Genomic DNA, 26,950 nt, shown 5'->3' on the forward strand with positions numbered 1-26,950 from the left:
GTATCCGTGAGAGAGATGTTCTTCATGTCCACCTGCTTCTCTGCCATCTTGTTCTCTCCTCAATGACATTTTTCGTAGAGAAAGAAAAATCCACCTAAAGTTTACGTGAATCTCAAGGGACTCCAAAGAGCCAAAACAATCTTGAAAAAGAAGGAAAAAGTTGGAAATCTCACACTTCTTGATTTCAAAACACATTATCAGTTCAGTTCAGTCGCTCAGTAGTGTCTGACTCTTTGAGGACCCCATGAATCACAGCACGCCAGGCCTCCCTGTCCATCACCAACTCCCGGAGTTCACTCAGACCCACGTCCATCGAGTCAGTGATGCCATCCAGCCATCTCATCCTCTGTCATCCCCTTCTCCTCCTGCCCCCAATCCTTCCCAGCATCAGAGTCTTTTCCAGTGAGTCAACTCTTCGCATGAGGTGGCCAAAGTATTGGAGTTTCAGCTTTAGCATCATTCCTTCCAAAGAAATCCCAGGGCTGATCTCCTTCAGAATGGACTGGCTGGACCTCCTTGCAGTCCAAGGGACTCTCAAGAGTCTTCTCCAACATCACAGTTCAAAAGCATCAATTCTTCGGTGCTCAGCCTTCTTCACAGTCCAACTCTCACATCCATATATGACCACTGGAAAAACCATAGCCTTAACTAGACGGACCTTAGTTGGCAAAGTAATGTCTCTGCTTTTGAATATACTATCTAGGTTGGTCATAACTTTTCTTCCAAGGAGTAAGCGTCTTTTAATTTCATGGCTGCAGTCACCATCTACAGTGATTTTGGAGCCCCCCAAAACAAAAGTCTGACACTGTTTCCACTGTTTCCCCATCTATTTCCCATGGAGTGATGGGACCATATGCCATGATCTTCGTTTTCTGAATGTTGAGCTTTAAGCCAACTTTTTCACTCTCCTCTTTCACTTTCATCAAGAGGCTTTTTAGGTCCTCTTCACTTTCTGCCATAAGGGTGGTGTCAGCTGCATATCTGAGGTTATTGCTATTTCTCCCGGCAATCTTGATTCCAGCTTGTGTTTCTTCCAGTCCAGCGTTTCTCATGATGTACTCCGCATAGAAGTTAAATAAGCAGGGTGACAATATACAGCCTTGATGTACTCCTTTTCCTATATGAAACCAGTCTGTTGTTCCATGTCCAGTTCTAACTGTTGCTTCCTGACCTGCGTACAGATTTCTCAACAGGCAGGTCAGGTGGTCTGATATTCCCATCTCTTTCAGAATTTTCCTCAGTTTATTGTGATCCACACAGTCAAAGGTTTTGGCATAGTCAATAAGGCAGAAATAGATGTTTTTCTGGAACTCTCTTGCTTTTCGATGATCCAGCAGATGTTGGCAATTTGATCTCTGGTTCCTCTGCCTTTTCTAAAACCAGCTTGAACATCAGGGAGTTCACGGTTCATGTATTGCTGAAGCCTGGCTTGGAGAATTTTGAGCATTACTTTACTAGCATGTGAGATGAGTGCAATTGTGCGGTAGTTTGAGCTACAATAATCAAGATAGTGTGGTACTGGCTAAAGACAGACTATATAGATCAATGGAATAGCACAGAAAGCCTAAAAATAAACCCTCACATATATGGTCAAATGATTTTCTACAAGTGACCAAAAGAACTCAATGTGGAAAGCACGGTCTCTTAAAAAAATAGTGCTGGGAAAACTGGATATCCACGAGCAGAAGAATGAAGCTGGACTCTTACCTTAAACCACATATAAAAAAAATAATGTGAAAAGGACTGAAGACCTATATGAAAGACCTAAAACTATAAAACTCCTAAAAGAAAACATTGGAGAAAAGCTTCATGATGTTGGTTCAGCAATGATTTCTTGGATATGACACCAAAGACAGAGACAACAAAATTAAAAAAAAAGGGGAATACATCAAACTTAAAAAATTCTGTGCAAATGGGAATGTGCATGTATGCTAAGTCACTTCAGTTTTGTCCAACTCTTTGCAACCCTACGGACCGCAGCCTGTCAGCCTCCTCTGTCCATGGGATTCTCCAGGCGTGAATACTGGAGTGAGTTACCATGCCCTCCTCCAGGGGTCCTTCCCAATCCAGGAATCGAACCCAAGTCTTTTATGTCTCCTGCATTGGTAGACAGGTTCTTTACCTTAGTGCCACCTGGGAAATGCAAGGTTAAGTGTAGATGAAATAATAAGATTTGTAATCACTGAGATAATTTGATAATTAGAAGAAACTAATTTGATGTTTAGTTAAATCCAATTATGTTTTTAATTAGTGCTTTAGTATTTAAAATAATTTATATTGTATTATTTATGTGTGGATTTATTAACATGTCTATAGTTGTGGACTTTCAGGTGGTCCAGTGGTTAAGAATCTACCTGCCAATGCAAAGGACATGGGTTTGATACCTGGTCTGGGAAGATTCCACTTGCTGCCAGGGCAGCTAAGCTCATAAGCCACAACTTACTGAAGCCTGTGTGTCCCAGAGCCCATGCTCTGCAACAAGAGAAGCCACTGCAATGAGAGGCCTGCATATTGCAACTAAAGAGTAGCCCCCGCTGCTTGCCGCAACAAGAGAAAGCCCTTGTGCAGCAACGAAGACAAAAAATAAAAATTTTTAAAAATGTCTGTAGTTGTGTTAGTTGATGACACTGAGTTTAACTGGGGTGACAGTGACAGCAGTTAAGGAACCACTTTCCCAATCTCCTTTAATGCTAATGAGATTAAATGGGTGTGTTCCACAGTACTTACAGGAAGTCTCTTGGAAAGAGAGAAGACACCTCTATCCTTATTACTCAATCCTGCTGTGCAGGACATGTGATGACAGCTCTTATTGCCACTCTGAACTGTGAAAAGATGAGCTGGGAAGAGCCTGCATCTCTGGAGCTGCCATACTAGATTTCTTTCACATAAGTTTCTATCTTGTTTAAGTTATTTTTATTTTGAAGTTACTATTATTGGCAGTTGGGGAGGAGGAAGTTAAAGCAGCTGGCCTCCAATTTTTTGGTGTGTGTGTTGTGGGAGGCAAAGAGAAACACTCCCAGGAGGCAAATGGCCCTGCATGTGTGTGTGTGTGTATTGTGGGGAGCAAAGAGGAACACTCCCAGGAGGCAAGTGACTCTGACTAATTTTTTCCCCTGGGCCTGCAGGTAATTAGACCAGGAGTTGGCAAAGTATGTCTCATTGGCCAGCTACCTGTTTTAAAAATAAAATTTTATTGGAACACAGCTATACCCATTTATTTATGTATTGTCTGTGGTTGCTTTTGTGCTATGCTGGCAGAGTTGAGTAGCTACTGAGACTGTATGGCCCATAAAGCATAAAAGATTTGTAGAAAAAGTTATCCTGACCCCTGAAATAGACTAATGATACATGCTAGGGAGAAGAGTCTTCTTCTATAGAATGCCCTGAGTAGGACATACCTGGATAAGTATTACTTAAAGTAAATAAACCCATAATCTATGAGGCATGGCTCCCTGATGACTGCCACAGAAGCCATCCAACTCTCTGTGATATAATACAGAGATGTTTTGTTACCTACATGCTTCCTACTGTGTGAAATAATAACCCTCAGAACCTTGTTTGGAGCTCGTCTCTACTAACCTCTGTTTTTAAACTCTGTTCTGCCCCATTGGTCTCCTTCTCTATGCTTATGCCAATATCCATAATATTTGATTAATTGTAGAGGTATAGCTGCATAATTGAAGAATTAAGATCATGCTGAGCTTTGTTTTTGATGGATACCAAACTTTTCTTGCTGCCCTTTTATTTCTTTGTGTAATGTTATATAAAACTTATGTTTTGTTATGTAGTGGTATTTCGTGCTTCACTCAGATTCTTTCCAATCCTTTTTTCCCTTTGCTTTTTGGATACTTTTCTGAGAGCCTGCTCTGCTCAAAGACTGTGAGCAAGAAGTACTTGGGAATTTATGGTCCCAGGGTAGTTCTTTTCTTATGATGAATGTGTGAGAGAATATGAAGACTCCAGCTCCCTTGCCTGAGGTAGGGACAATCCCAAGGTACACATTTCACTCTGGAATTCTTTGCATGTTCAGGATGAAGCTACCCTTTGCAGGACTGAGAGCCTAACCTTGGGTGACTTCCTTGCCTGTCCTTCTCCCATGCCCTAGCTAGTTTCCTCTCGGAGTACTTTCTTTCTTGCATAGAAATCCTTTTCTCAGGGTCTGCTGCTGGGGAATCCAACTTATGACACCTAAGAAGTAAAGAATACCCATGAATTTACCTTTTAAAATTGATGTTGAGATTTGCAGTCATGACAGCTCCTCCTGATATAGCTGCACACGAACCAAAAGCAACATCTATCATTGTTGCTATGGCACCTCCATGAACGAATCTAGGTACAACAGGAGGAAACGAGAAAGGTATTCAGAAGTTCTGAGAACAGCCCTTTCAGAGACAAAAATTATCCAAGCATCCAATATAATTTATTTCTGAAAGTTCCACTTATTTAATAGTTCATGTTCAAGGTACTAAATATCAAATTATGTTCATGTTCTTCACACCTTTGTTTTGTTCATAGCATAATACTGTAGTATTTGTAACAAAGCTAGAACCTAATAATAATCAGGTCACAAGTAAGCAAAAAGCTAAAATGCAATTTAGGAAATTTATGTTTTTATCAAACTAACTATATATATCATTGTTTAAAAATTTAGGAAATGCAGACAAACAGAAGAAAAAGAAACTAAAGATTATAAGGCCATCTGCTGCTGTTGCTAGGTCAGAGAAGGGAACTCTCCTATACTGTTGGGGGGAATGCAAGTTGGCACAGCCACTGAGGAGAACAGTATGGAGGATCCTTAGAAAACTAAAAATAGAGTTACCATATGATCCAGCAATCCCACTCTTGGGCATATATCTAGATGAAAGTGTGCTAAGTCACTCAGTCGCGTCTGACTCTTTGTGACTCCATGGACTGTAGCCCACCAGGCTCCTCTATCCCTGGGATTCTCCAGACAAGAATACTAGAGTGGGTTGCCATGCCCTCTTCCAGGGGATCTTCCTGACCCAGGGATCAAGCCCATATCACTTGCATTGCAGGTGGATTCTTTACTGCTGAGCCACCTTCAGGGAAGCCTATAAGGCCATCTAATGACAAACCATTATTAACATGTTAATGATACTCTCTAAAATTATATGCTTGCACTATGTCCTATGCTTTTGTCATTCAATAATTTACATCTCTCTCTCTCTCTCTATATATATATATATCCATGTCAGTAAATATATGTATATGTCTATATTACCACTTGAATGCCTTTATTGTAGTCCATTGATACAAGGTGATACTGTAAGATACTCTCTTAGATCCACATTTCTAGGCTATCATTCTTACCCAGGTATTCCTTGCAGATAAGGACCTCCTTGAAACAAGCAAACTGTCCTTTTCTCATCATTATTATTGAATATCACATATTCAAAGCCCAGGCCGTCCTCAAAGCCTCTGGTGAAGAGCTGGGCCTGTGATAATCCTTCTCCTTCCACAAGCTGTGGGTCTGCAGGGCAACCAGATGGATGCACACATGAGAAACAGGTATGGGAAAAACACCATGTCAGAGGCAAATACCTGTTCCCTGCGAGAATCACCGGTCAGCGGATGATTGATTAAAATGCCAGCCAGGTGCAAAATCGAAGGGGATGGGAGAGTTCCAAAGAAACAGAATACAGGATATTTGCTCCTGTGGAATTGGTCTAAGTGGGGACACAGTAAAAAATAAATGAAATCAAAACAAAGTACTAACACATGGCAATCAGGAAATACAGTACATAAATGTGAAGGGAATATGGAATAATATAATAAAATACAGACAGAAATCCTTCTGCAAATAAGTGCAGTTTAAATGGGATTTAAAGAAAGTGAGGAATGTAATAGTAGAGAAGTTTCCCTTGCAGACATGAGTTTAACCTGAGCAGAAGATAGATATCATACTGAATCAGAAACTGAGCCAGTTCAACCCAATATTCAATGTGATTATGATGCTTGAGTCTGAAACTCAGGGTCAGAACAATTATGGTTCATGAAATCAAGTTAGTGGGTTGTAAGACTTTAAAAAGAAACTTTAAAAAAAAATCCTCATGCTTCACATATATCCTGGATAAATACTAGTGTACTCATTTAGATATGTTTTCTCAGTTACACAACTGTGCACAAGTTGTGTGCTCTGGGTTGTGAGTCAAAATGTAGGTAACTTCAAAATAAAGACTAAAAACTACTGCTCTGAGGGAAGGGCATATTTTTTCTTTCATATCCATTTTAAGATTTAATTCCCCAAACTCTCAGCTTTCTTTTACAGCTCATCATGATTTGCTATGTATAATGTTGTTTCCTTTATTGCTGCAAGATTTACATTTACAAACTTGGAAAAGGATATGAGATGAGAAGATCTGGGAGAAGTGGGGAAGACAAGAAAGGATGCCTGTTATTTATGCCTTGAGCATTTGGTGGCAGACACCCTGTCTTTTGGACTCCATGTGCTCAACAACTGGCACATAGGCACACACTATGTTCATTCTAGCAGTTGTTGACAAATTGAATGATTTGAAGAGCCAAAGAAACTTAAAATTGATAATCAGTCTCATGGCACAGTAGAAAGAGTCTTGTCCTGGGAGTCAGAAAATTTTTTGTGACTTAGCTTTGGCCTAGAATTTGCTCCTTTCTCCATACTTTATCCATACAGCAAGTAGATAAATCTAAATGACCCCTAACGTTTGTTTCAACTCTGACATTCTGGGACTTCAGGATAAGATAAGCATCTGTTCGGTTTGGTTCAGTCGCTCAGTCGTGTCCGACTCTTTGCGACCCCATGAATCGCAGCACGCCAGGCCTCCCTGTCCATCACCAACTCCTGGAGTTCACTCAGACTCACGTCCATTGAGTCAGTGATGCCATCCAGCAATCTCATCCTCTGTCGTCCCCTTCTCCTCCTGCCCCCAATCCCCCCCAGCATCAGAGTCTTTTCCAATGAGTCAACTCTTCGCATGAGATGGCCCAAGTACTCAAGTCTTTCTAATTTTTGACTTAGGATTTCAAAACTTCTGGTCTAGGTTACTAAACATTGAGGTTACCTCATAAAAATGGGGAAAAAAAAAGATGGTGGGAGAGTCTGTTAGAAATGCAGGCTCTTGGGCTCTATTCCTGACCTACTGAAGCTGAACCTACAGTTTAACAAGATTCCCAGCTGCTTCATATTCATGTTAAAATCTGAGAAGAACTGGTCTTTTAATACATGAGATAACACTGAAGGTAGCAGAGGAGTAACATGATAAAAATTTGCATTCAGAATCTCTGCCAGCGGGATGAAAGGAGGCCAATAAGAAAGATGAGTGAGGGGCTTCCCTGGTGGCTCACTGGTAAAAGAATCCACCTGCCAATGCAGGGCACACAGGTGTGATCCCTGCTGGGGAAGATCCCACATGCCAAGGAGCAACTAAGCCCGTGTGCCACCTAAGCCTGTGATCTAGAGCCCACACTCTGCAACTAGTGAACCCTGTGGGCCATGGAGCTCGTGCTCTGCAACAAGAGAAGCCTGCGTACTGCAACAAAGAGTAGCCCCTGCTTGCTGCAACTAGAGAAAAGCCCACACCTCAACTAGAGAAAAGCACACACAGCAACGAAGACCCAGCATAACCAAAACTGAATAAATAAATAAAAATTGAAAAAAGAGAGCATATTAAAAAAAAAAAGATGAGTGAGAAAATCACAGAAACACTATCAAATCACAACCACCAAAATTTTCTGAGTCAAGGGGTGATTTTCTCCAGCTATGTGAGGGCTTGTGCGAGTAAGTGGTGGCAGATGGCTGGATTCATCCAGGGCTGGGGTTATCCCACACAAGTACGCTAAAGAAGTTCAGATAAAAGAGGGCTATGGAGATAGTGAGAAAGTAGAGGACTTGATGAGATGACAGTCTTAATGAGGCCAAATAATTTTTTTCTGTAGGGCTTTTGCACAAGTAAGCTGGTAGGAAAAAGGTTGTAGTCAAAAAAAGGATGTCTAAATGTGTGAATTTGGAGGTTGTGCATTTTCTGAAGACGAAAAGGCTCAAGATGTCTATGGGAGTGTGTTGCTGGGGCTGTGCAAAAGAAAGTTTCTGAGGAGGTAAATAAAGCGAGTAGCCATGATGTGGATGCTGGGTTGCCGAGAATGGTGTATGGAACTAGGTAGAGAGGAAGACAGTTAACCAGGCGCTGAAATGCTCAACATATGAGGGAGAGGTTGGATGACAGCTACAAGAAGAGGAAGTTGAGGGTGATAAAGTCAGAAGGTATAAACCTCAAAAGGAATGGGGGTTTTCTAAGAAGCAGAGGAAGTAATGATTTGAAAGCAAGTGTGGGTAGAAGAGAGGACCTCAAACTCCTTCCTAGTCTGAGAGGGTCAAGTTTCAGGCAAGAGAGGGTAGTTAGGTTGGATGAAAGGATGAGCAGAAACATGTGGGAACTGACCCCCGGAAACCACTGATATTTACGGAGTGGATAGAAGGAGAAAGGGAAAATTGCTCAGAGAAGTTTGTGAAAGCCAACAGACAAAACATTTCAAGGAGAATGAAATTAATAGCTAGATTGAGCACAGTAAGGACTGAAAAATGTCCATCAAATTTGACAATTAGGTTGCTAGTGGCTTAAGTGAAGAAATTGAAGTAGAGCTATTAGCATAGAAGCCAAACTGCACTGGTTAAGTATATTCAATTAACTGTGTGAGGTGTTCAATAGTTAGAATGGAATTAGTACTACAAACTGCTAAATTTCCCCCTCATTTGTAAAACAGTTAATTCTTATTTCTCTCTATACTGGTAGTTCTATAAAGAAACTTGTAAATTACCATTTTTATTGGTAAAGGTGGTTTTATTTTTGTTTAATTCCTTCAGCAAATACTGAAGTACTCAGCAAATGCCATGAGGAAACTGAGGCAAGGAAAGGTAAAGTAACTTGCCCAAGGTAACCCAGCTTTAAATTGTGGAAGCAAAATTTGAACCCACTCACTAAATTTCAACCATTAGATTAGGAAGCTATCTTTTGGATGGCCTCTAAAGCCATGTGACTGAATGAGATTATCAACAGAGTATAGTGAAGCAAGGAGTACTAAGGTTGGAGACATGGGGCATCCTAACACCAAGTTTGAGGACAAGGAGGAACTGGCAAAAGAAACTAAAAGGCAAGAGGCAGTGAAATAGAAGAATGTGGCGTCTTGAAAGCCACATTCAAGGAGAAAAGAGTCGTCAGCTGTGCCAAAAGCTAAGTGAGGTCACTGGTGTTAGCAACACGAAGGTCATGGGTGACAGTAGTTCTGATGGAGTGGTGTGAGTGAGAGTCTGCCTGGAGAGGGTTTAAGAGAGACTAGGAAGAAAGAAACTGAGATGCGGCATGTCTGCATGCTAATGAGAAAGATGTAGCAGAGAAGGGATGTCCTTAAGTAGGCCAAAGGGATATGGTGCACACATCGACAGCTTGACCTCTCATTGGAGTATGGCTACTTCACTCACCACAGGACAAAGCAGAACATCAGGCACAGATACAGGGAAGAAGCAGGGGTTGTTTGGAAATTGTCTTCTGATTGCTTTGATTCTATGAAACAGGAGACAAGAGCAGCTAAGAGTAAGGCTTGAGAAAAAGAAGGTAGGAAACAGTCATCCAGGAGAGCAGGAGAGTGAGGAGACAAGGGGAAAATGAAATACGATGGCCAGGCAACATTAAGGGCCTACTTGGGGTCCTGAAACAAACAAACAAGCATCATGGGAAGTCCCTGGCTGCCCAGTGGTTTGGGCTCTCTGTTCCCACTGCAGGCGGCATGGGTGCTAATCCTGGTTGGGAAACTAAGATATAGCAAGTTGCACAGCATGGCCAAAAGAAAAAAGAAAACAACCCCAAAACATCACAATCCCCAAATACCTCCCTAAAGATATATTTACATGATTGAAAGGTAATGAATAAAATGAGAAATATTTGTAAAAACTTCATGAAGTCAGGAGCCCTATCTGTGCACTCAGGCTTGTTTCAGGAATACGCTTTGCAGAGCACAGATCCTCAACAGATAGTTGCTGAATGAACATACAAAGGGTGTTGCAAATAAGAAACCAAAAAGGCTGACTCTAAAAATAAAGAATGTATACATTTTAGGCATATATATATATATATATATATATATATACATACACACACACACACACACACATATACCCAATATGCTACTGGAGATCAGTGGAGAAATAACTCCAGAAAGAATGAACAGATGGAGCCAAAGCAAAAACCACACCCAGTCGTGGATGTGACTGGTGATGGAGGTAGAGTCCGATGCTGTAAATAGCAATATCGCATAGGAACCTGGAATGTTAGGGTTATGAATCAAGGCAAATTGGAAGTGGTCAAACAGGAGATGGTAAGAGTGAACATCGACATTTTAGGAATCAGCAAACTAAAATGGACTGTAATGGGTGAATTTAACTCAGATGACCATTATATCTACTACTGTGGGCAAGAATCCCTTAGAAGAAATGGACTAACCATCATAGTAAACAAAAGAGTCCAGAATGCAATACTTGGATGCAATCTCAAAAACGACAGAATGATCTCTGTTCATTTCCACGGCAAACCATTTGATATCACAGTAATCCAAGACTATGCCCCAAACAGTAATATTGAAGAAGCAGAAGCTGAACAGTTCTATGAAGAGCTACAAGACCTTCTAGAACTAACACCCAAAAAAGATGTCCTTTTCAGTATACAGGACTGGAATGCAGAAGTAGAAAGAAAAGAAACATCTGGAGTAACAGGCAAATTTGGCCTTGGAGTATAGAATGAAGCAGGACAAAGGCTAATAGAGTTTTGCCAAGAGAACACACTGGTCATAGCGAACACCTTCTTCCAACAACACAAGAGAAGACTCTACACATGGACATCACCAGATGGTCAATACTGAAATCACACTGATTATATTCTTTGCAGCCAAAGATGAAGAAGCTCTATACAGTCAGCAAAAACAAGACCAGGAGCTGACTGTGGCTCAGATTATGAGCTCCTTATTGCCAAATTCAGACTTAAATTGAAGAAAGTAGGGAAAACCACTAGATCATTCAGGTATGACCTAAATGAAATCCCTTACGATTATACAGTGGAAGTGACAAATAGATTCAAGGGACTAGATCTGATAGACAGTGTGCCTGAAGAACTATGGATGGAGGTTCGTGACATTGTACATGAGGCAGTGATCAAGACCATCCCCAAGAAAAAGAAATGCAAAAAGGCAAATGGTTGTCTGAGGAGGCCTTACAAATAGCTATGAAAAGAAGGGAAGCGAAAGGCAAAGGAGAAAAGGTATACCCTGTTGAAAAGGGTATACCATTTGAATGCAGAGTTCCAAAGAATAGCAAGGAGAGATAAGAAAGCCTTCCTCTGTGGTCAATGCAAAGAAATAGAGGAAAACAATAGGATGGGAAAGAGTAGAGATCTCTTCAAGAAAATTAGAGATACCAAGGGAACTTTTCATGCAAAGACGAGCACAGTAAAGGAAATAAATGGTATGGACATAACAGAAGCAGAAATATTAAGAAGAGGTGGTAAGAATACACAGAACTATACAAAAAAGATCTTCACAACCCAGATCATCATGATGGTATGATCACCCAACTAGGGTCAGACATCCTGGAATGAAAGTGAAGTGGGCCTTAGGAAGTATCACTACGAAAAAAGCTAGTGGAGATGATGGAATTCCAGTTGAGCTTTTTGAAATCCTAAAAGATGATGCTGTGAAAGTGCTGTACTCAATTTATGCCAGTAAATTTGGAAAACTCAGCAGTGGCCACAGGACTGGAAAAGGTCAGTTTTCATTCCAATCCCAAAGAAAAGCAATGCCAGAGAATGCTCAAACTACTGGACAATTGCACTTATCTCACATGCTAGCAAAGTAGTGCTCAAAATTCTCCAAGCCAGGCTTCAGCAGTACATGAACCCTGAACTTCCAGATGTTCAAGCTGGATTTAGAAAAGGCAGAGGAACCAGAGATCAAATTGTCAACATCCACTGGATCATGGAAAAAGCAAGAGAGTTCCAGAAAAACATCTATTTCTGCTTTATTGACTATGCCAAAGCCTTTGACTGTGTGGATCACAATAAACAGTGGAAAACTCTGAAAGAGATGGGGATACCAGACCTGACCTGACTCCTGAGAAATCTGTTTGCAGGTCAAGAAGCAACAGTTAGAACTGGACATGGAACAACAGACTGGTACCAAATAGGAAAAGGAGTACATCAAGGCTCTATATTGTCACGCTGCTTATTTAACTTATATGCAGAGTACGTCATGAGAAACATTGGGCTGGATGAAGCATAAGCTGGAATCAAGATTGCCGAGAGAAATATCAATAACCTCAGATATGCAGATGATACCACACTTATGGCAGAAAGCGAAGAAGAACTAAAGAGTCTCTTAATGAAAGCGAAAGAGGAGAGTGAAAAAGTTGGCTTAAAGCTCAACATTCAGAAAACAAAGATCATGGCATATGGTCCCATCACTTCATAGCAAATAGATGGAGAAACAATGGGAACAGTGTCAGACTTTATTTTGGGGGGCTCCAAAATCAGTGCAGATGGTGACTGCAGCCATGAAATTAAAAGACACTTACTCCTTGGAAGAAAAGTTATGACCAACCTAGACAGCATTATTAAAAAGCAGAGACATTACTTTGCCAACAAAGGTCCATCTAGTCAAGCCTATGGTTTTTCCACTAGTCATGTATGCATATGAGAGATGGACTGTAAAGAAAGCTGAGCGCTGAAGAATTGATGTTTTTGAATCGTGGTGTTGGAGAAGACTCTTGAGCGTCCCTTGGACTGCAAGGAGATCCAACCAGTCCATCCTAAAGGAAATCAGTCCTGAATTGGAAAGACTGATCTTGAAGCTGAAACTCCAGTACTTTGGCCACCTGATGAAAAGAGCTAACTCTTTTGAAATGACCCTGAGGCTCAGAAAGATTGAAGGCAGGAGAAGGAGATGAAAGAGGATGAGATGGTTGGATGGCATCACCGACTCAATGGACATGAGTTTGGGTAAACTCTGGGAGTTGGTGATGGACAGGGAGGCCTGGTGTGCTGCAACCCATGAGGTCACAAAGAGTCGGACATGACTGAGCGACTGAACTAAACTGAACTGGACTATACAATCCATGATATTCTCCAGGCCAGAATACTGGAATGTATAGATTTCCCTTCTCCAAGGAATCTTTCCAACCCAGGGATCAAACCCAGGTCTCCGACATTGGAGGCAGATTCTTTACCAACTGAGCCACCAGGGAAGCTCCCAACCTGTTTTCTATTACAAAACAACTGACGTTAACTTTTTGCAAGGAAGAAATATCAATAACCTCAGAAATTTACATATAAAGGAAATCTCCATCTCTGTATCAGTAAGAGATGGAAAACTCTGTATCACAAGAGAATCTTTTCAAGGGAGAAAGCAACAACTTACATCTTTTCCTGGTAATCTCCCCATACTGCCTCCTATCCCCAACCCTTTTCTTTTGTCTTTAGTTGAAATGGTATTTAACCCAGTGGCTTAGACCATCTAGGGGAGTTACTCACTACTTTCCCCTGGCTATCTCCCAGGTATACAGGAGGTATATGTGCTAATAAATTTCCTTTAAAAAAAAAAAAAAAAAAAGCAATGGGTAGAAAAGGTGCTGTACATTGTTCCTCCCAATTCCTATATGAGGAATCTCTTTTGTTGTTATTAAAGTGCATCTACACTAGGATGACCCAGAGAGATGATATGGGGAGGGTGGTGGGAGGGGGGGTTCAGGGTTGGAACTCATGTACACCTGTGGTGGATTCATGTCAATGTATGGCAAAACCAATACAGTATTGTAATGCAAAAAAATAAAATTTAAATTAAAAGAAAATAAAGTGAATCTATTTTTTTCACAGCATGTATTACCATCTGACTTACTTTGTTTTCATTACTTAGTGATTTGTCTCTCATTACTCCAGAAGGGCAGAGATGTTAGGTAAAAAAAGAAACAAAAAACCAAGTACAGCATCTTAAGCAGGTTCCCTGGTGTGTGTTTCCTCCCTCCCTTCTTATTTCTCTTCTTCCTACAAGTATGTATAAGGCACTTACTATGTACCGGGTACTATTCTAAGCACTGGAGATATAGTGGGGAATAAAACACACACAAAATCTCTGCCCTTATAAAGCAAACACTCTAGTGGTGAGAGAGAAACCGTTAAAACACAAAGCATTGTCTTACGGAGATAAGTACTATGGAAAAAATAAATATATACCCTAAAAATGCATATTATTAAGTGAAAGAAAATAATCTGAAAAGACTACATACTGTATGTGTTTTGGAAGAGGCAAAATCATGGAGAGAGTGAAAAGATCAGTGGTCACCTAGGGTTTGGAGGGAGGAAGGAGAAATGAACAGAAGGAACACAGTGAATTTTTAAGGCAGTGGAACTATTCAGTATGATACATGTCATTATACATTTGTCAAACTTCATAAAGTATTACACAAAGAATGAGCCCTGATGTAAACTATGGGCTTAAGTTCATGTTACCAATACAGTCTCATCATCATAACAAATATACTTTACTATCACAAGATATTAATAAATGGGAACCTGGCAGGGGGAAGTAAGGGATATTTGAGAACTCTGCACTTTCCACTTTTTTCACTATAGACCTGAAAGTGAAAGAAAGTGAAAGTGAAGTTGGTCAGTCGTGTCCGACTCTTTGCGACCCCATGGACTGTAGCCTACCAGGCTCCTCCGTCCATGGGATTCTCCATGCAAGAGTACTGGAGTGGGTTGCCATTTCCTTCTCCAGGGGATCTTCCAGAACCAAGGATTGAACCCAGGTCTCCCACATTCCAGGCAGACGCTTTAACCGCTGAGCCACCAGGGAAGCCCAATAGACCTGAAACTACTACTAAAAAAAAAAACAAAAAACTATTAATTAAAACACACACAGACAGGAAGTGCAATGTGTGTATGTTGGAGGTGGGGTGGTCTGCCTTGGGAGTTTAGAGTCTGTGAGATGAGGGGGTGACTTGAGTGTTCTTAGCTTCCTAGGGGGACAGAGCCACATATTGGGATAAATATTAAATTAAGGTTAGTGATGACAGCCTCAAGACAGAAAGGTGATGAGAATGTGGGAGGGTGGAGGCTTTCTGGGGCCCCTTCCTGCTAATGTTGATGATGATGCCATGGTGGGGGTAGTCTTGCTAATGGCAATAGACTTTATGCTCTCCTACAATCTGCAAAATTTATTGAGATTTCTGGCCTATAAAACTGGAGAATATAGCAACCATATAGCACTTTTCTCCTTCCTTTTTCAAGTAATAACTAGTGCTTCTATCTGTTCTTAGTTTTATAGTTGATATTTAAGTATTCTATTATGGGAGAGTAGTTGTTCCTACCAAGGAAATAGGTCTTGAAGTCTTCACTCTTATAAGCACATGTATGTTTACATGAAGGCAAACGTTCCCAGGAGCCATCTTCACATTTCTTCATAAACTGGTCAAAAAGGAGTTTTAAGTCCTTGCTCCAGCTGGGGTTGGGGAGAGCCCAGTCCTTATGAACGGCTTTCTCAGTAGAAAACAATCTCTAAAAGGAGAAAAAGGAGAGTAAAGGAAGGTACATCCTATTTCATAACATATTTTATTTTCTAAGACTATCTTATTACTTTTCCTCTTCCCTAAAGCTTATTATTTTGAAGTGGAAACAAATTTCTAGCATCACCTGGTCCTCCCTCCTTAGGAGAAATGGGAGACTGAGAGGATAAATGATTTGCTCAAAGTCATCTAACTAGCTAGTGGCAGAGTTGGTATTAAGTCCAGGTCTGCAGAGCCCCTTCTTTTTCTCAAACCTTAATGAAGCACAGGTGAGCCAGAAATTGGTGATAAAGAAAGATGAAGGTCAGACAACTTTTCTCTATGTAAAAGGTGCTACCAGTGGGAAACACACAGGAAGCCAGAGCACAGGGGAGAGGTATTCATCTCAGATTGTGTAATCAGGGAGGGGGTCCTTTGACTTGAATCTTCACTAGATTCAATTAGACAAGCAGAAATCAGCCAGATAGAATATTGTAGGCAAAGGAATATTGTGTGCAAAGGCAAGGAGACATGAAACAGTTTTGAGGGGCCTTACAACAACCATATGAAGTATGTACTAATTATATCCCCATTTTACAGATGATGAAACTAAGGGCTCAGGACTTACCTGGTGTCCAGTGGTTAAGAGTCTACCTTCTAATGCAGGGGACTTGGTTTGATCCATGGTTGCGGAACTAAGAACCTACATGCCGAGGGGCAACTATGATAGTGGACTGCAATGAGAAGCCCTGCAATAGTGCGCTAGAACTAAGAGAAGCCCTATGTGCTGCCAAGAACAGTGCAGTCAACAAATAAGTAAATAAACAAAAGAAACAAGGCCTCAAGCAAGTTTGGCATTGTTTCAGTACAAGGGGAGGAGCAAGGGCCTGACTGTGAGACTGGTTTGAATTGTATCTGCAGTGCACTTGGTGGGATTTTAAACAAGGGAGTGACAAGATCAGATTTGGTCATAATACGAAAGATAGTGAGAGTGATTTCAAGATTGGAATGAGAGGGCCTTGTCTGGAAGCTACTGGAGTAACTCAGCTGAAAAATTATGAGTACATGAAGCACAGTTGGTGACTAATTGGATACAGGAGAGTGAGGGAAGGGGAAAAATACCAGAGCTAATCCCAGGTTTCTGAACTATGCAACAAAGTCGGTGAAAGAGCTAAATGTTCTTTCAGAAAGAGAACAGAAAGACAACACAAAGAAAGAGGAGGAGGAGGTTGGAGGAGAAAAGTTCTTGGCATCACAATAACCGCAGCTTCCACGACTGCTATTTCCCTGTAGCATTCAGCACTGCTGACACCACCCTTATGGCAGAAAGTGAAGAGGAGCTAAAAAGCCTCTTGATGAAAGTGAAAGAGGAGAGTGAAAAAGTTGGCTTAAAGCTCAACATTCAGAAAACGAAGATCATGGCATCTGGTCCCATCACTTCATGGGAAATAGATGGGGAAACAGTAGAGACAGTGTCAGACTTTATTTTTTTGGACTCCAAAATCACTGCAGATGGTGATTGCAGCCATGAAATTAAAAGACGCATACTCCTTGGAAGAAAAGTTATGACCAACCTAGATAGTATATTCAAAAGCAGAGACATTACTTTGCCAACTAAGGTCCGTCTAGTCAAGGCTATGGTTTTTCCAGTGGTCATATATGGATGTGAGAGTTGGACTGTGAAGAAGGCTGAGCGCCGAAGAATTGATGCTTTTGAACTGTGGTGTTGGAGAAGACTCTTGAGAGTCCCGTGGACTGCAAGGAGACCCAACCAGTCCATTCTGAAGGGGATCAACCCTGGAATTTCTTTGGAAGGAATGATGCTAAAGCTGAAGCTCCAGTACTTTGGACACCTCATGTGAAGAGTTGACTCATTGGAAAAGACTCTGATGCTGGGAGAGATTGGGGGCAGGAGGAGAAGGGGACGACAGAGGATGAGATAGCTGGACAGCATCACGGACTCGATGGACATGAGTCTGAGTGAACTCCGGGAGATGGTGATGGACAGGGAGGCCTGGCATGCTGTGATTCATGGGGTCACAAAGAGTCAGACACGACTGAGCGACTGAACTGAACTGAACTGAACTGAACCACACCAGTGCCCACACAGCAGGTGGAAAGGTACAGGGGCCCTGGTGGATGAGGGACAAAGTGTCGCCTAGGGAGCTGAACAAAGCAAATGTCCACAGGCACCACAAAGGAAAATCAGTTATTGTGACTCATGCAGAAGTCCTAGAACATTAAGATTGCAGAAGCTATCACCTCTGTAGTATTCTACTTCCAGTCACCCTTATCAAGTCATTCAGATTCAAAGTATCTACAACACTCGGACTACACCCAGTGTACAGGGAGGTATACTTACTGTGATGGAATAACCAGGCAAATAGGCTTCTGCTGACCTCAGGGTTGGGTCTTAATCAAATGGTAAGAATTTAGGGAGCCTGTCTTAAGAACTCTACGGAACTAAAAACTTCCTAGCTATAAAAAGTCTTGACTTCTTGAGGGGAAATATGAGTAAGACTGAGACTACTCCACTCCCTTGCCCAATACTTGTACCTTTTTTTTTTTCCTATGGTTTTCAGCTCAAAAATTTTGGTAAGGAAAGAAAAGGAAAACAAACAAAAAGAACTTTAACCCATGTATTATCTCTTCATATTAATATAACTAATGGTAAAATTTTGATATATTTCCTCCAAGTTTTTGTAACTTTTCTTAGTATACTTGTAATCTCAGTAAGAAATATATTTTTTCTTTTACCTCATCACTTAAAATGCTTTGGTGTTGACTTTCTCATGTCCTTAATCTGTTATCACCATTTTCAACAGCAGAAAAATAGTCCTTTAAAATGATATACTATACTTTACTCAACCATTTAAATTGTACATGTAAATTGTTTCCAGTGTTTTGCTACTTTAAATGAAAAGGACCATTGGAACATTATGAATATGGTATTTTCTCTACTTTGGATTATTTCCTTAGAATTTAGTTCCAATTGTGTAGTTTTTAAAGTACATAAATTCTGGAAGTAACATAACAGACACAATTAGTCATAAATTAGTGTGTATTGACCAATACTTTTCAACTGAGAGATAGAATAGCATGTGTAAGCTTTGGAGTTGTGAATTTGGGTTTACCTCATCTATAGTTTTCCTTCAAAATAGGAAACTCTAGGTTTGATCAGTTCTAGCATCCTTTTATGGACCAGTGCAATAGAGATAATAGAAGAATTTTAGGAATTAGAATGACTCCCTTGATCCTGGGCTCTTCCACCTGACTTTTTAAAATATTTATTTTTAATTGGAGGATAATTACTTTATAATATTGTGGTTTCTGCCCCAGATCAACATGAATCAGCCATACGTATACATATGTTCCCTCTCTCTTGAACCTCCCTTCTACTTCCCACCCCATCCCATCCCTCTAGGTTGTCACAGAGCATGGATTCAAGCTCCATGAATCTTAGAGCAAATTCTCACTATCTATTTTACATATGATAATGTATATGTTGCAATGTTATTCTCAATTTGTCTCATCCTCTCCTTTCTCTACTGCGTCCACAAGTTTGTTCTTTATGTCTGTGTCTCCTTGGCTGCCCTGCAAATAGATTCATCAGTACCATCTTTCTAGATTCCATCTATATGTGTTATTACATATTTTTCTCTTTCTGACTTACTTCACTCTGTATAATAGGCTCTAGGTTCATCTACCTCATTAGAACTGACTCAAATACATTCCTTTTTATAGCTAAGAAATATTCCATTGTTACATGTACCACAGCTTCTTTATCCATTCATCTGTTGATGGACACCAAGGTTGCTTCCATGTCCTGATATTGTAAATGGTGCTGCAGTGAACATTAGGGTACATGTGTCTTTTTCAGTTATGGTTTTCTTCAGGGTATATGCCTGATTGCTGGGTCATATGGTAGTTTTATTCCTAGTTTTTTTAGGGAACCTCCATACTGTTCTCCATAGTGTCTGTATCAATTCACATTCCATCAACAGTGCAAGAGGGTTCCTTTTCTCTATACCCTCTCTAGCATTTACTGTTTGTAGATTTTTTTTTGATGGCCATTCTGACCAGTGAAAGGTGATACCTCATTGTAATTTTGATTTGCATTTCTTCAATAATGAGCAATGTTGAGCATCTTTTCACATGTTTATTAGCCATTTGTATGTCTTCTTTAGAAAAATATCTCTTCAGGTCTTCTGCCCACTTTTTGATTGGACTGTTTGTTTTTCTGGTATGGAGCCGCAATAGTTGTTTATATATTTTAGAGATTAATCCTTTGTCAGTTGTTTCATTTGCCATTGTTTTCTTCCATTCTGAGGGCTGTCTTTTCACCTTGTTTATAGTTTCCTTCACGGTGCAAAAGCTTTTAAGTAGGTCCCATTTATTTTTGTTTTTATTTCCATTACTCTAGGAGGTGGGTCATAGAGGATCTTGCTGTGATTTGTGTCAGACAGCGTTCTGCCTATGCTTTCCTCTAAGAGTTTTATAGTTTCTAGTCTTACATATAGGTCTTTAATTCCTTTTGAATTTATTTTTGTGTATGGTGTTAGGAAGTATTTTAATTTCAGTGTTTTACATGTAGCTGTCCAGTTTTCCCGGCACCACTTATTGAAGATATTGTCTTTTCTCAATTGTATATTCTTGCCTCCTTTGTCAAAGATAAGGTGTCTATAGGTGGGTGGATTCATTTCTGGGCTTTCTATCTTGTTCCATCGGTCTATATTTGTTTTTGTTCCAATGCCATACTGTCCTGATGTAGTTTTGTTGTATAGTTTGAAGTCAGGAAGGTTGATTGCTCCAGTTTCATTTTTCAGTCTCAGGATTACTTTGGCTATTCAGGGTCTTCTGTGTTTCCATACAAATTGTAAAATTATTTTTCCTAGTTCTGTGAAAAATATCATTGGTAGTTTGACAGAACTGCATTGAATTTATAGATTGCTTCAGGTAGCATAGTCATTTTCACAATATTGAATCTTCCAATCCAAGAACATGATATATCTCTCCATCTGTTTGTGTCATCTTTGATTTTTTTTCATCACTGTTTGTTAGTTTTCTGCATACTGATCTTTTATCTCTTTAGGTAGATTTTCCTAGATATTTTATTCTTTTAGTTGCAATGGTGAATAGGATTGTTTCCTTAATTTATCTTTCTGATTTTTCATTGTTAGTGTATAGGAATGCAAGGGAGTTCTTCTGCGTGTTAATTTTATATCCTGCGATATTACTATATTCATTGGTTAGCTCTAGTAATTTTCTGGTGGCATCCTTATGCCTTTCTATGCATAGTCTCATTTCATCTGCAAATAATAAGAGTTTTACTTCTGTTTTTTCTAACCTGGATTTCTTTTATTTCTTTTTCTTCTCTGATTGAGAAGCAGCCAGGACTTCCCAAACTATGCTGAATAATAGTAGTAAGAGTGGGCACCCTTGTCTGGTTCCTGATTTTAGAGGAAATGTTTTCAGGTTTCACTGTTGAGAATAATGTTTACTCTGGGTTTGTCATATATGGCCTTTATTATGTTGAATATTTTCCTTCCATGCCTACTTTCTGGAGAATACTTTTTTTATGATAAATGAGTGTTAAATTTTATCAAAAGCTTTCTCATCATCTGTTGAGATGATCATATGGTTTTTATCTTTCACTCTGTGAATATGATGTATCACATTGATTTGTATATACTGAAGAATCCTTGCACCCCTGGAATAAAGCCCACTTGACCATGATGTATGATCTTTTAAATGTGTTGTTCAATTCTGTTTAAAATTTTTGCATCAAAGTTCATCAACGATATTGGCCTGTAATTTTCTTTTTTGGTAGCATCTTTGTCTGATTTTGGTATCAGGGTGATGGCGGCCTCATAGAATGAGTTTAGGAGTTTCTCCTGTCTGATTTTAACTTTGAAGTCTGAGGGGATTCAGCTAAATGTAACAAACTTTTTTTTTTTTTCCCTTTTAGGGCCACACTGTATGGTATGTGGAATCTTAGTTCCCCAACCAGGGATGGAATCTATGTCCCCTGCAGTGGAAGTGTGGAATCTTAGCCACTGGACTGACAGGAAAGTCCTGCAACAAACTTTTTTGAGCCCTACTATATGATCTGGTTCTGGGCCAGGTACAGGTAACAAAGAGAGAAGACTTAGACCCAGTCCTCGAGTGCTTGTAGCCTTGAGTGTGAAAAATGCTACAACAGAAGTAGATACAGACACAGAAGAAGTGACTTTTAGGGAAAACTTCAAAAAGATGAGAACTGATATAGATGTTTTCTAAAGGATGAAAAGTTCACTAAAGAAACAACAGGCAGGCTGCTCCAAGCAAAGGCAGAGAAATATGCGCAACTGCTAGGATTTCAGCCTTTATGGCTAAAAGGTACAAAGAGAACAGTAGCAAGATGGGGATGGCAAAACAAAAGAGGGGTGACACTATAGTGGCTCTTTGGCTTTAACGAAAGCTTAGATTTCATCTTCTAGGTTAATGTTTCAAAAGGTCAATAGGAAAGACAATTTTAGGTGGCAGAACAACAATAACACGTGTATTTTTAAATGAATATTATAAAAGGACATAAATAGTGCATCACACTTTGATTTCGTGTTATTGCCTAGGATGAAGCTGTTTAAAGGAAAGGAGTCTTTAAAGATTCATGAAAAATACATGCCAACTGAGTGGCAAAGTACTTTTTTTTCCATTATGGAGTGCCTTGGGGTGTTTTAAGCAAAGCAGTAACATGAACTGAGGTTTTAGAAAGCTCCCTCTGATGTAAAGGATAAATTGTAAGGTGAGAAGCAATGGTAAGGAAACCAGTTAAAAGACTGTTGTAGAGATCCAGGGGAAATATGGTCAGAAACTGAACTAGAAAGGAATGAAAAAGATTTAAGAGATATCTAGGATATTGGGACCAAGGGTTGTAGAGACTGACTGATCATGGGGGAAGAGCAAGTAGAAGAGTTTTGGATAATTCCTGACTTGTGGTTTGAAGACTGGAGTGGACAGAGGAAAGGAAAGAGGACGTTTTTGTTAATGTTTGTGTGAATGTCAGGAGGTGGAAAGTAGGAGCAGAACCATTAATTTTAGTTTGGGGAATGTTGAGTTTGGGACCACAGATGAACACTATGATATTGTGAGAAATAAAAATAATGAAAGTTTCAGTTCTAGGAGATGAGAACTAAGTGATACTTGGAAGTAAAGGCACCTATAAATTCACAGCACAGACTCTGTGCATGAGGGATAATCACTACTTTTTGTTGCCCTGAATAGGGGAAAGGTCTTGCTAGATGTTTGATTATGTGTGTTTCAAGCGGGGCATAAGTTACAACTTATTAATGTATCTCCTTTTAAGATTAAGTTACTGAACCAAAAGAGGCATGATTTGTAAAGCCTGTAAATACTACTGTTACAAAGCCCGTAAATATTGTTACATATTCTCAACATAGACTACCAGACACCAACATATAATTAAAGAAATGAATCTATCTTTGTTGTGAGATTAGCACAGGACATTTTTCTTTTCCAACGTATAAGATGGTGGTGTGGTTCAGTCACTAAGTCATGTCTGACTCTATGACCACATGGACTGCAACATGCCAGGCTCCTCTGTCGTCCACTATCTCCTGGAGTTTGCTCAAGTTCATGTCCACTGAGTTAGTGATGACACAGGATTAATAATGGATCTGCACTCTTTATTCTTTAAAAGTAAGTTGGCTGGGCTCTGGTTCTAAGGGAAATGCCGTAAAGCCCGTGTTGTTGCCTCTGGAGAGCTTGAGGGGGTGGTTGGGCCTTGTTCTACTACAGTGGTCTGCTTGCCCATTGGGGAGCAGGGCATTGCAGCGGCCCTCTCTCAGCCTCAGTATTTGGTAAACAGAGGCCCCGGTGAGAAGAAATTTGCCAAACTGGCTGGCTTCATGGGTATCATGAATAACATTCAGAAACAGTGATCTAAATTCACTACTCAACTATAGTTGAATCTACAGTCTACCCGGGAATTTATACCCAGGGTCAACTTGAAATCATGCTGGGAGAAACTGACTGCAGAACCTTGTTGACAAGCTACATAAATACAAAGAAAACATTGTGTGATGTGATTCTTATGGTCCAGGAACGAAAGATACCTCATGATGTTGTCCTTGGTGCAGCCAGTTAATTTTTTAAAACTTAATGCTCACAACTCACATGCTTGAATCAAAGACCTTTGAAACAGAACTCAAAGATGCTGCACCTGAGGTTATCAAATAACTTGTGGAATTTGCTTATACCATGAGAATTTCTGTGAATAGCAACAATGTTCAGTCTTTGTTAGATGCAGCAAACTAGTACCAGATTGAACCTGTGAAGAAAATTTGATTTCTTTTTTTGGCTGTGCTGGGTCTTTGTTGCTACATGTGGGCTTTCTCTAGTTGCAGCTAGTGGGGGCTACTCTTTAGCTGAGGTAAGCAGGGCTTCTCATTTCGATGGCTTCTCTTGTTGCAGAGCATGGGATCCAGGGTGCTTGGGCTTCAATAGTTGTGGCATGTGGGTTCAGAACTTGTAGCTTGTGGACTCCAGAGCATGGGCTCAGTTACCCCACGGCATGTGGAATCATCCCTGAGTAGGGGTCAAACCCATGTCCCCTTCATTGGCAGGCAGATTCTTAACCACTGGACCCCAGGGAGGTTTGTGTGTTGATTTTTTGAAAGAACAAGCTGATGCTTCAAACTGTCTCAGTTTAAGTGTACTAGCAGAGTGTCTAGACTGTCCCGAATTGAAAGCAACAGCAGATGACTTTATTCATCAGCATTTTGTTGAACTGTTTAAAACTGATGAATGTCTGCAACTTGATGCCAAGCGAGTTACACATCTCCTCACCCAGGACACTCTGACTGTGAGAGCAGAGGATCAGGCTTCCCTGATGGCTCAAACAGTAAAGAATCCACCTGCAATGCTGGAGGCTTAGGTTGGATCCCTGGGTTGGAAAGACCCCTTGGAGAAGGGCATGGCAACTCACTCCAGTATTCTTGCCTGGAGAATTCCATGGACAGAGGAGCCTGGCCTGTTACAGTCCATGGGGTCGCAAAGAGTCGGACACAACTGAGTGACTAAGCACACAGCACACAGTCTGGTGGTTAAAATACGGTGAACCTAATCGCCAGCCATTTATGGCTGACATCCTTGTTATGGGCTTCCCTGGTAGCTCAGCTGGTAAAGAATCCGCCTGCAATGCAGGAGACCCCAGTTCTATTCCTGGGTCGGGAAGATCTGCTGGGGAAAGGATAGGCTACCCACTCCAGTATTCTGGCCTGGAGAATTCCATGGACTGTACAGTCCATGGGGTTGCAAAGAGTAGGACACAACTGAGTGACTTTCACTTTTTCTTGTCAAAGTCAGGTTTCCACTTATAACAAAGAATTTAAGTAAAACAGTACAAACGGAACCACTTATTCAAGATAATCCTGAATGCCTTAAGATTGTGATAAATGGAATGAAGTATCATTTCCTGTCTCTAGAAAATTGAGAAGAACTGGCAGAAGGCAAAAGGCCCAGAAGAAGGAAACATGACTATTGAATAGCCCTATTTGGAGGCTCCCAACCAGTCTTGTAGATATTTTTCAACCCAAAGTTGAAAAGAGAAGTATGTTCTGCATAAGCCTAGGAATGAGCCTACAACTTCAAAATACTCTTTTGATGTCTTTGCTCTTATAAATGGCCCATACTTAATGCTCTTCTGTATACTCAACCCCAAGTTTTTAGACTTCTAGTGAAAAATTTAAGTAATCGAGGAAATAAATATCAATAAAAACATCCTCATTTCATCAATTATTACTTATTCCCTACAGCTAATATAATTAGAATCCTATTACAATACTAATTAATATTTCTATTAAAAGTATCACCCTTGGACTTCCCTGGTGGTACAGTGGATAAGAATCTGCCTGTCAATGCAGGGGACATGGGTTTGATCCCTGGTCCAGAAAGATCCCACATGCTGCTAAGCAACTAAGCCAGTGCGTCACAACTACTAAGCCCATGCTAGAGCCTGGGAGCCACAACTACTGAGCCTGTGTGCTGCAATGACTGAAGCCTACACACACTAGAGCCTGTGCTTCACAACAAAAGAAGCCACTGCAATGAGAAGCATGAGCTCTGCAACCAAGCGTAGCCCCCGCTCACTACAACTAGGAAAAAGCCCCAAGAAAGCCTGGGCACAGCAGCAAAGACCCCGTGCAACCAAAATAAACAAACAAACAAATAAATAAAAAGGTACCAGCCTCTCCTTTCTTTTTGCTAAAAACTTCATCTTGAAATTTTTCACTGTTTACTATGACTTGAATATTTTAATATGTTACTTGTCTTTATTATTTTTACTATTAAAATAATTGGGGAAGCTAATTTTATTGTAAATTATTATTAGTTACCTTGAATCTTCCAAGGTGAATATTATTTCATTATTCAATTCAAGTAGACTGCTTAATAATAAGTACTGTATAGCAATTGTTTCAAAATTCTTAAACTTAACATTTTCAGAGATGTTCAAATGGTTTTAACTATCATGAATGGAATCCATTTGTGTGTGTCCTATAAGGGCCTAAAATGATTATTTTCACCTATCTGATCTCCTTCAGAGAGGGCAATCTAAGCAGTACAATTTAATTTAATTATCTAGAATTAAGTCAATATCCTTATAAACTATTATTTTTAGATATTCCTTAGATATAGCTGGCGAGAGGCAGCAAATATTTGTATTAATTGGTGAGTGGAAAATGATAAGAAAGAAAATCTTATTTTTTCTAGTAGATAAATCTTGGATTGCTATACTGAAGTGAAATGTTATTGTTCTTGTCTCTGTCCTTTCAGGAAGCCTGCTGAGTCTCCTCTCCTCCACCTGCACCTGTTTTTAAAGTTTTCATGTGCTTAAAGATAACTTAAAAATAACTAAAAGATAATTTATCTGAATCCAGTGCTCTGTTCTCTTAGTATTGGTGTTTTCAAACTGTAACATGGGAATGACTTATGATACTAATGCCTAAATGCCTAAGTTGAAAAAATAAATAAAAACAAGGTTCAACAGCTTTTAGTTCATGCTCAAAACAGAGTTGTTCCCTCCTCTATGGACCCTTAGTACTTCCCATAGTACATTTATTTAAAAATTTTGCACTTTCATTTCTTTCTCCCAAATTAGACTTGAGCTCTCTGAAAGGGTTGTTTCTTATTCATCTTTACAGCATTAGAAACCAATGTCTGGCATATTGTTAGTGCTTGATTAATATTAATTGAATATATCAATGAATCAAAACATAGGGATACAAGAACAGGCAATATTTATTTATTGAGAGTCTCTTGGTCAGCAAGGAGATTAAACCAGTCAATACTAAAGGAAATTAACCCTGAATAGTCATT

The 26,950-nt window shown here is 40.0% G+C and overlaps 1 protein-coding gene across 2 annotated transcripts in view; it reads right to left on the reverse strand.

Annotated features, from left to right (window-relative positions):
• Positions 1–26,950, reverse strand: part of THEM4 (thioesterase superfamily member 4) — a 51,640-nt gene that overhangs the window by 22,600 nt on the left and 2,090 nt on the right. For both annotated transcript variants that reach the window (XM_069542602.1, XM_069542612.1), the window contains exons 2-4: positions 15,401–15,587; positions 5,332–5,491; positions 4,219–4,329 (exon numbers count right to left, since the gene is read on the reverse strand). In XM_069542602.1, coding sequence (XP_069398703.1) covers positions 4,219–4,329; positions 5,332–5,491; positions 15,401–15,587 — 458 coding nt within the window. The remainder of the gene's footprint in view (positions 1–4,218; positions 4,330–5,331; positions 5,492–15,400; positions 15,588–26,950) is intronic.

This window comes from Ovis canadensis, chromosome 1, assembly GCF_042477335.2.
Source record: "Ovis canadensis isolate MfBH-ARS-UI-01 breed Bighorn chromosome 1, ARS-UI_OviCan_v2, whole genome shotgun sequence".
NCBI lineage: Eukaryota > Metazoa > Chordata > Mammalia > Artiodactyla > Bovidae > Ovis > Ovis canadensis.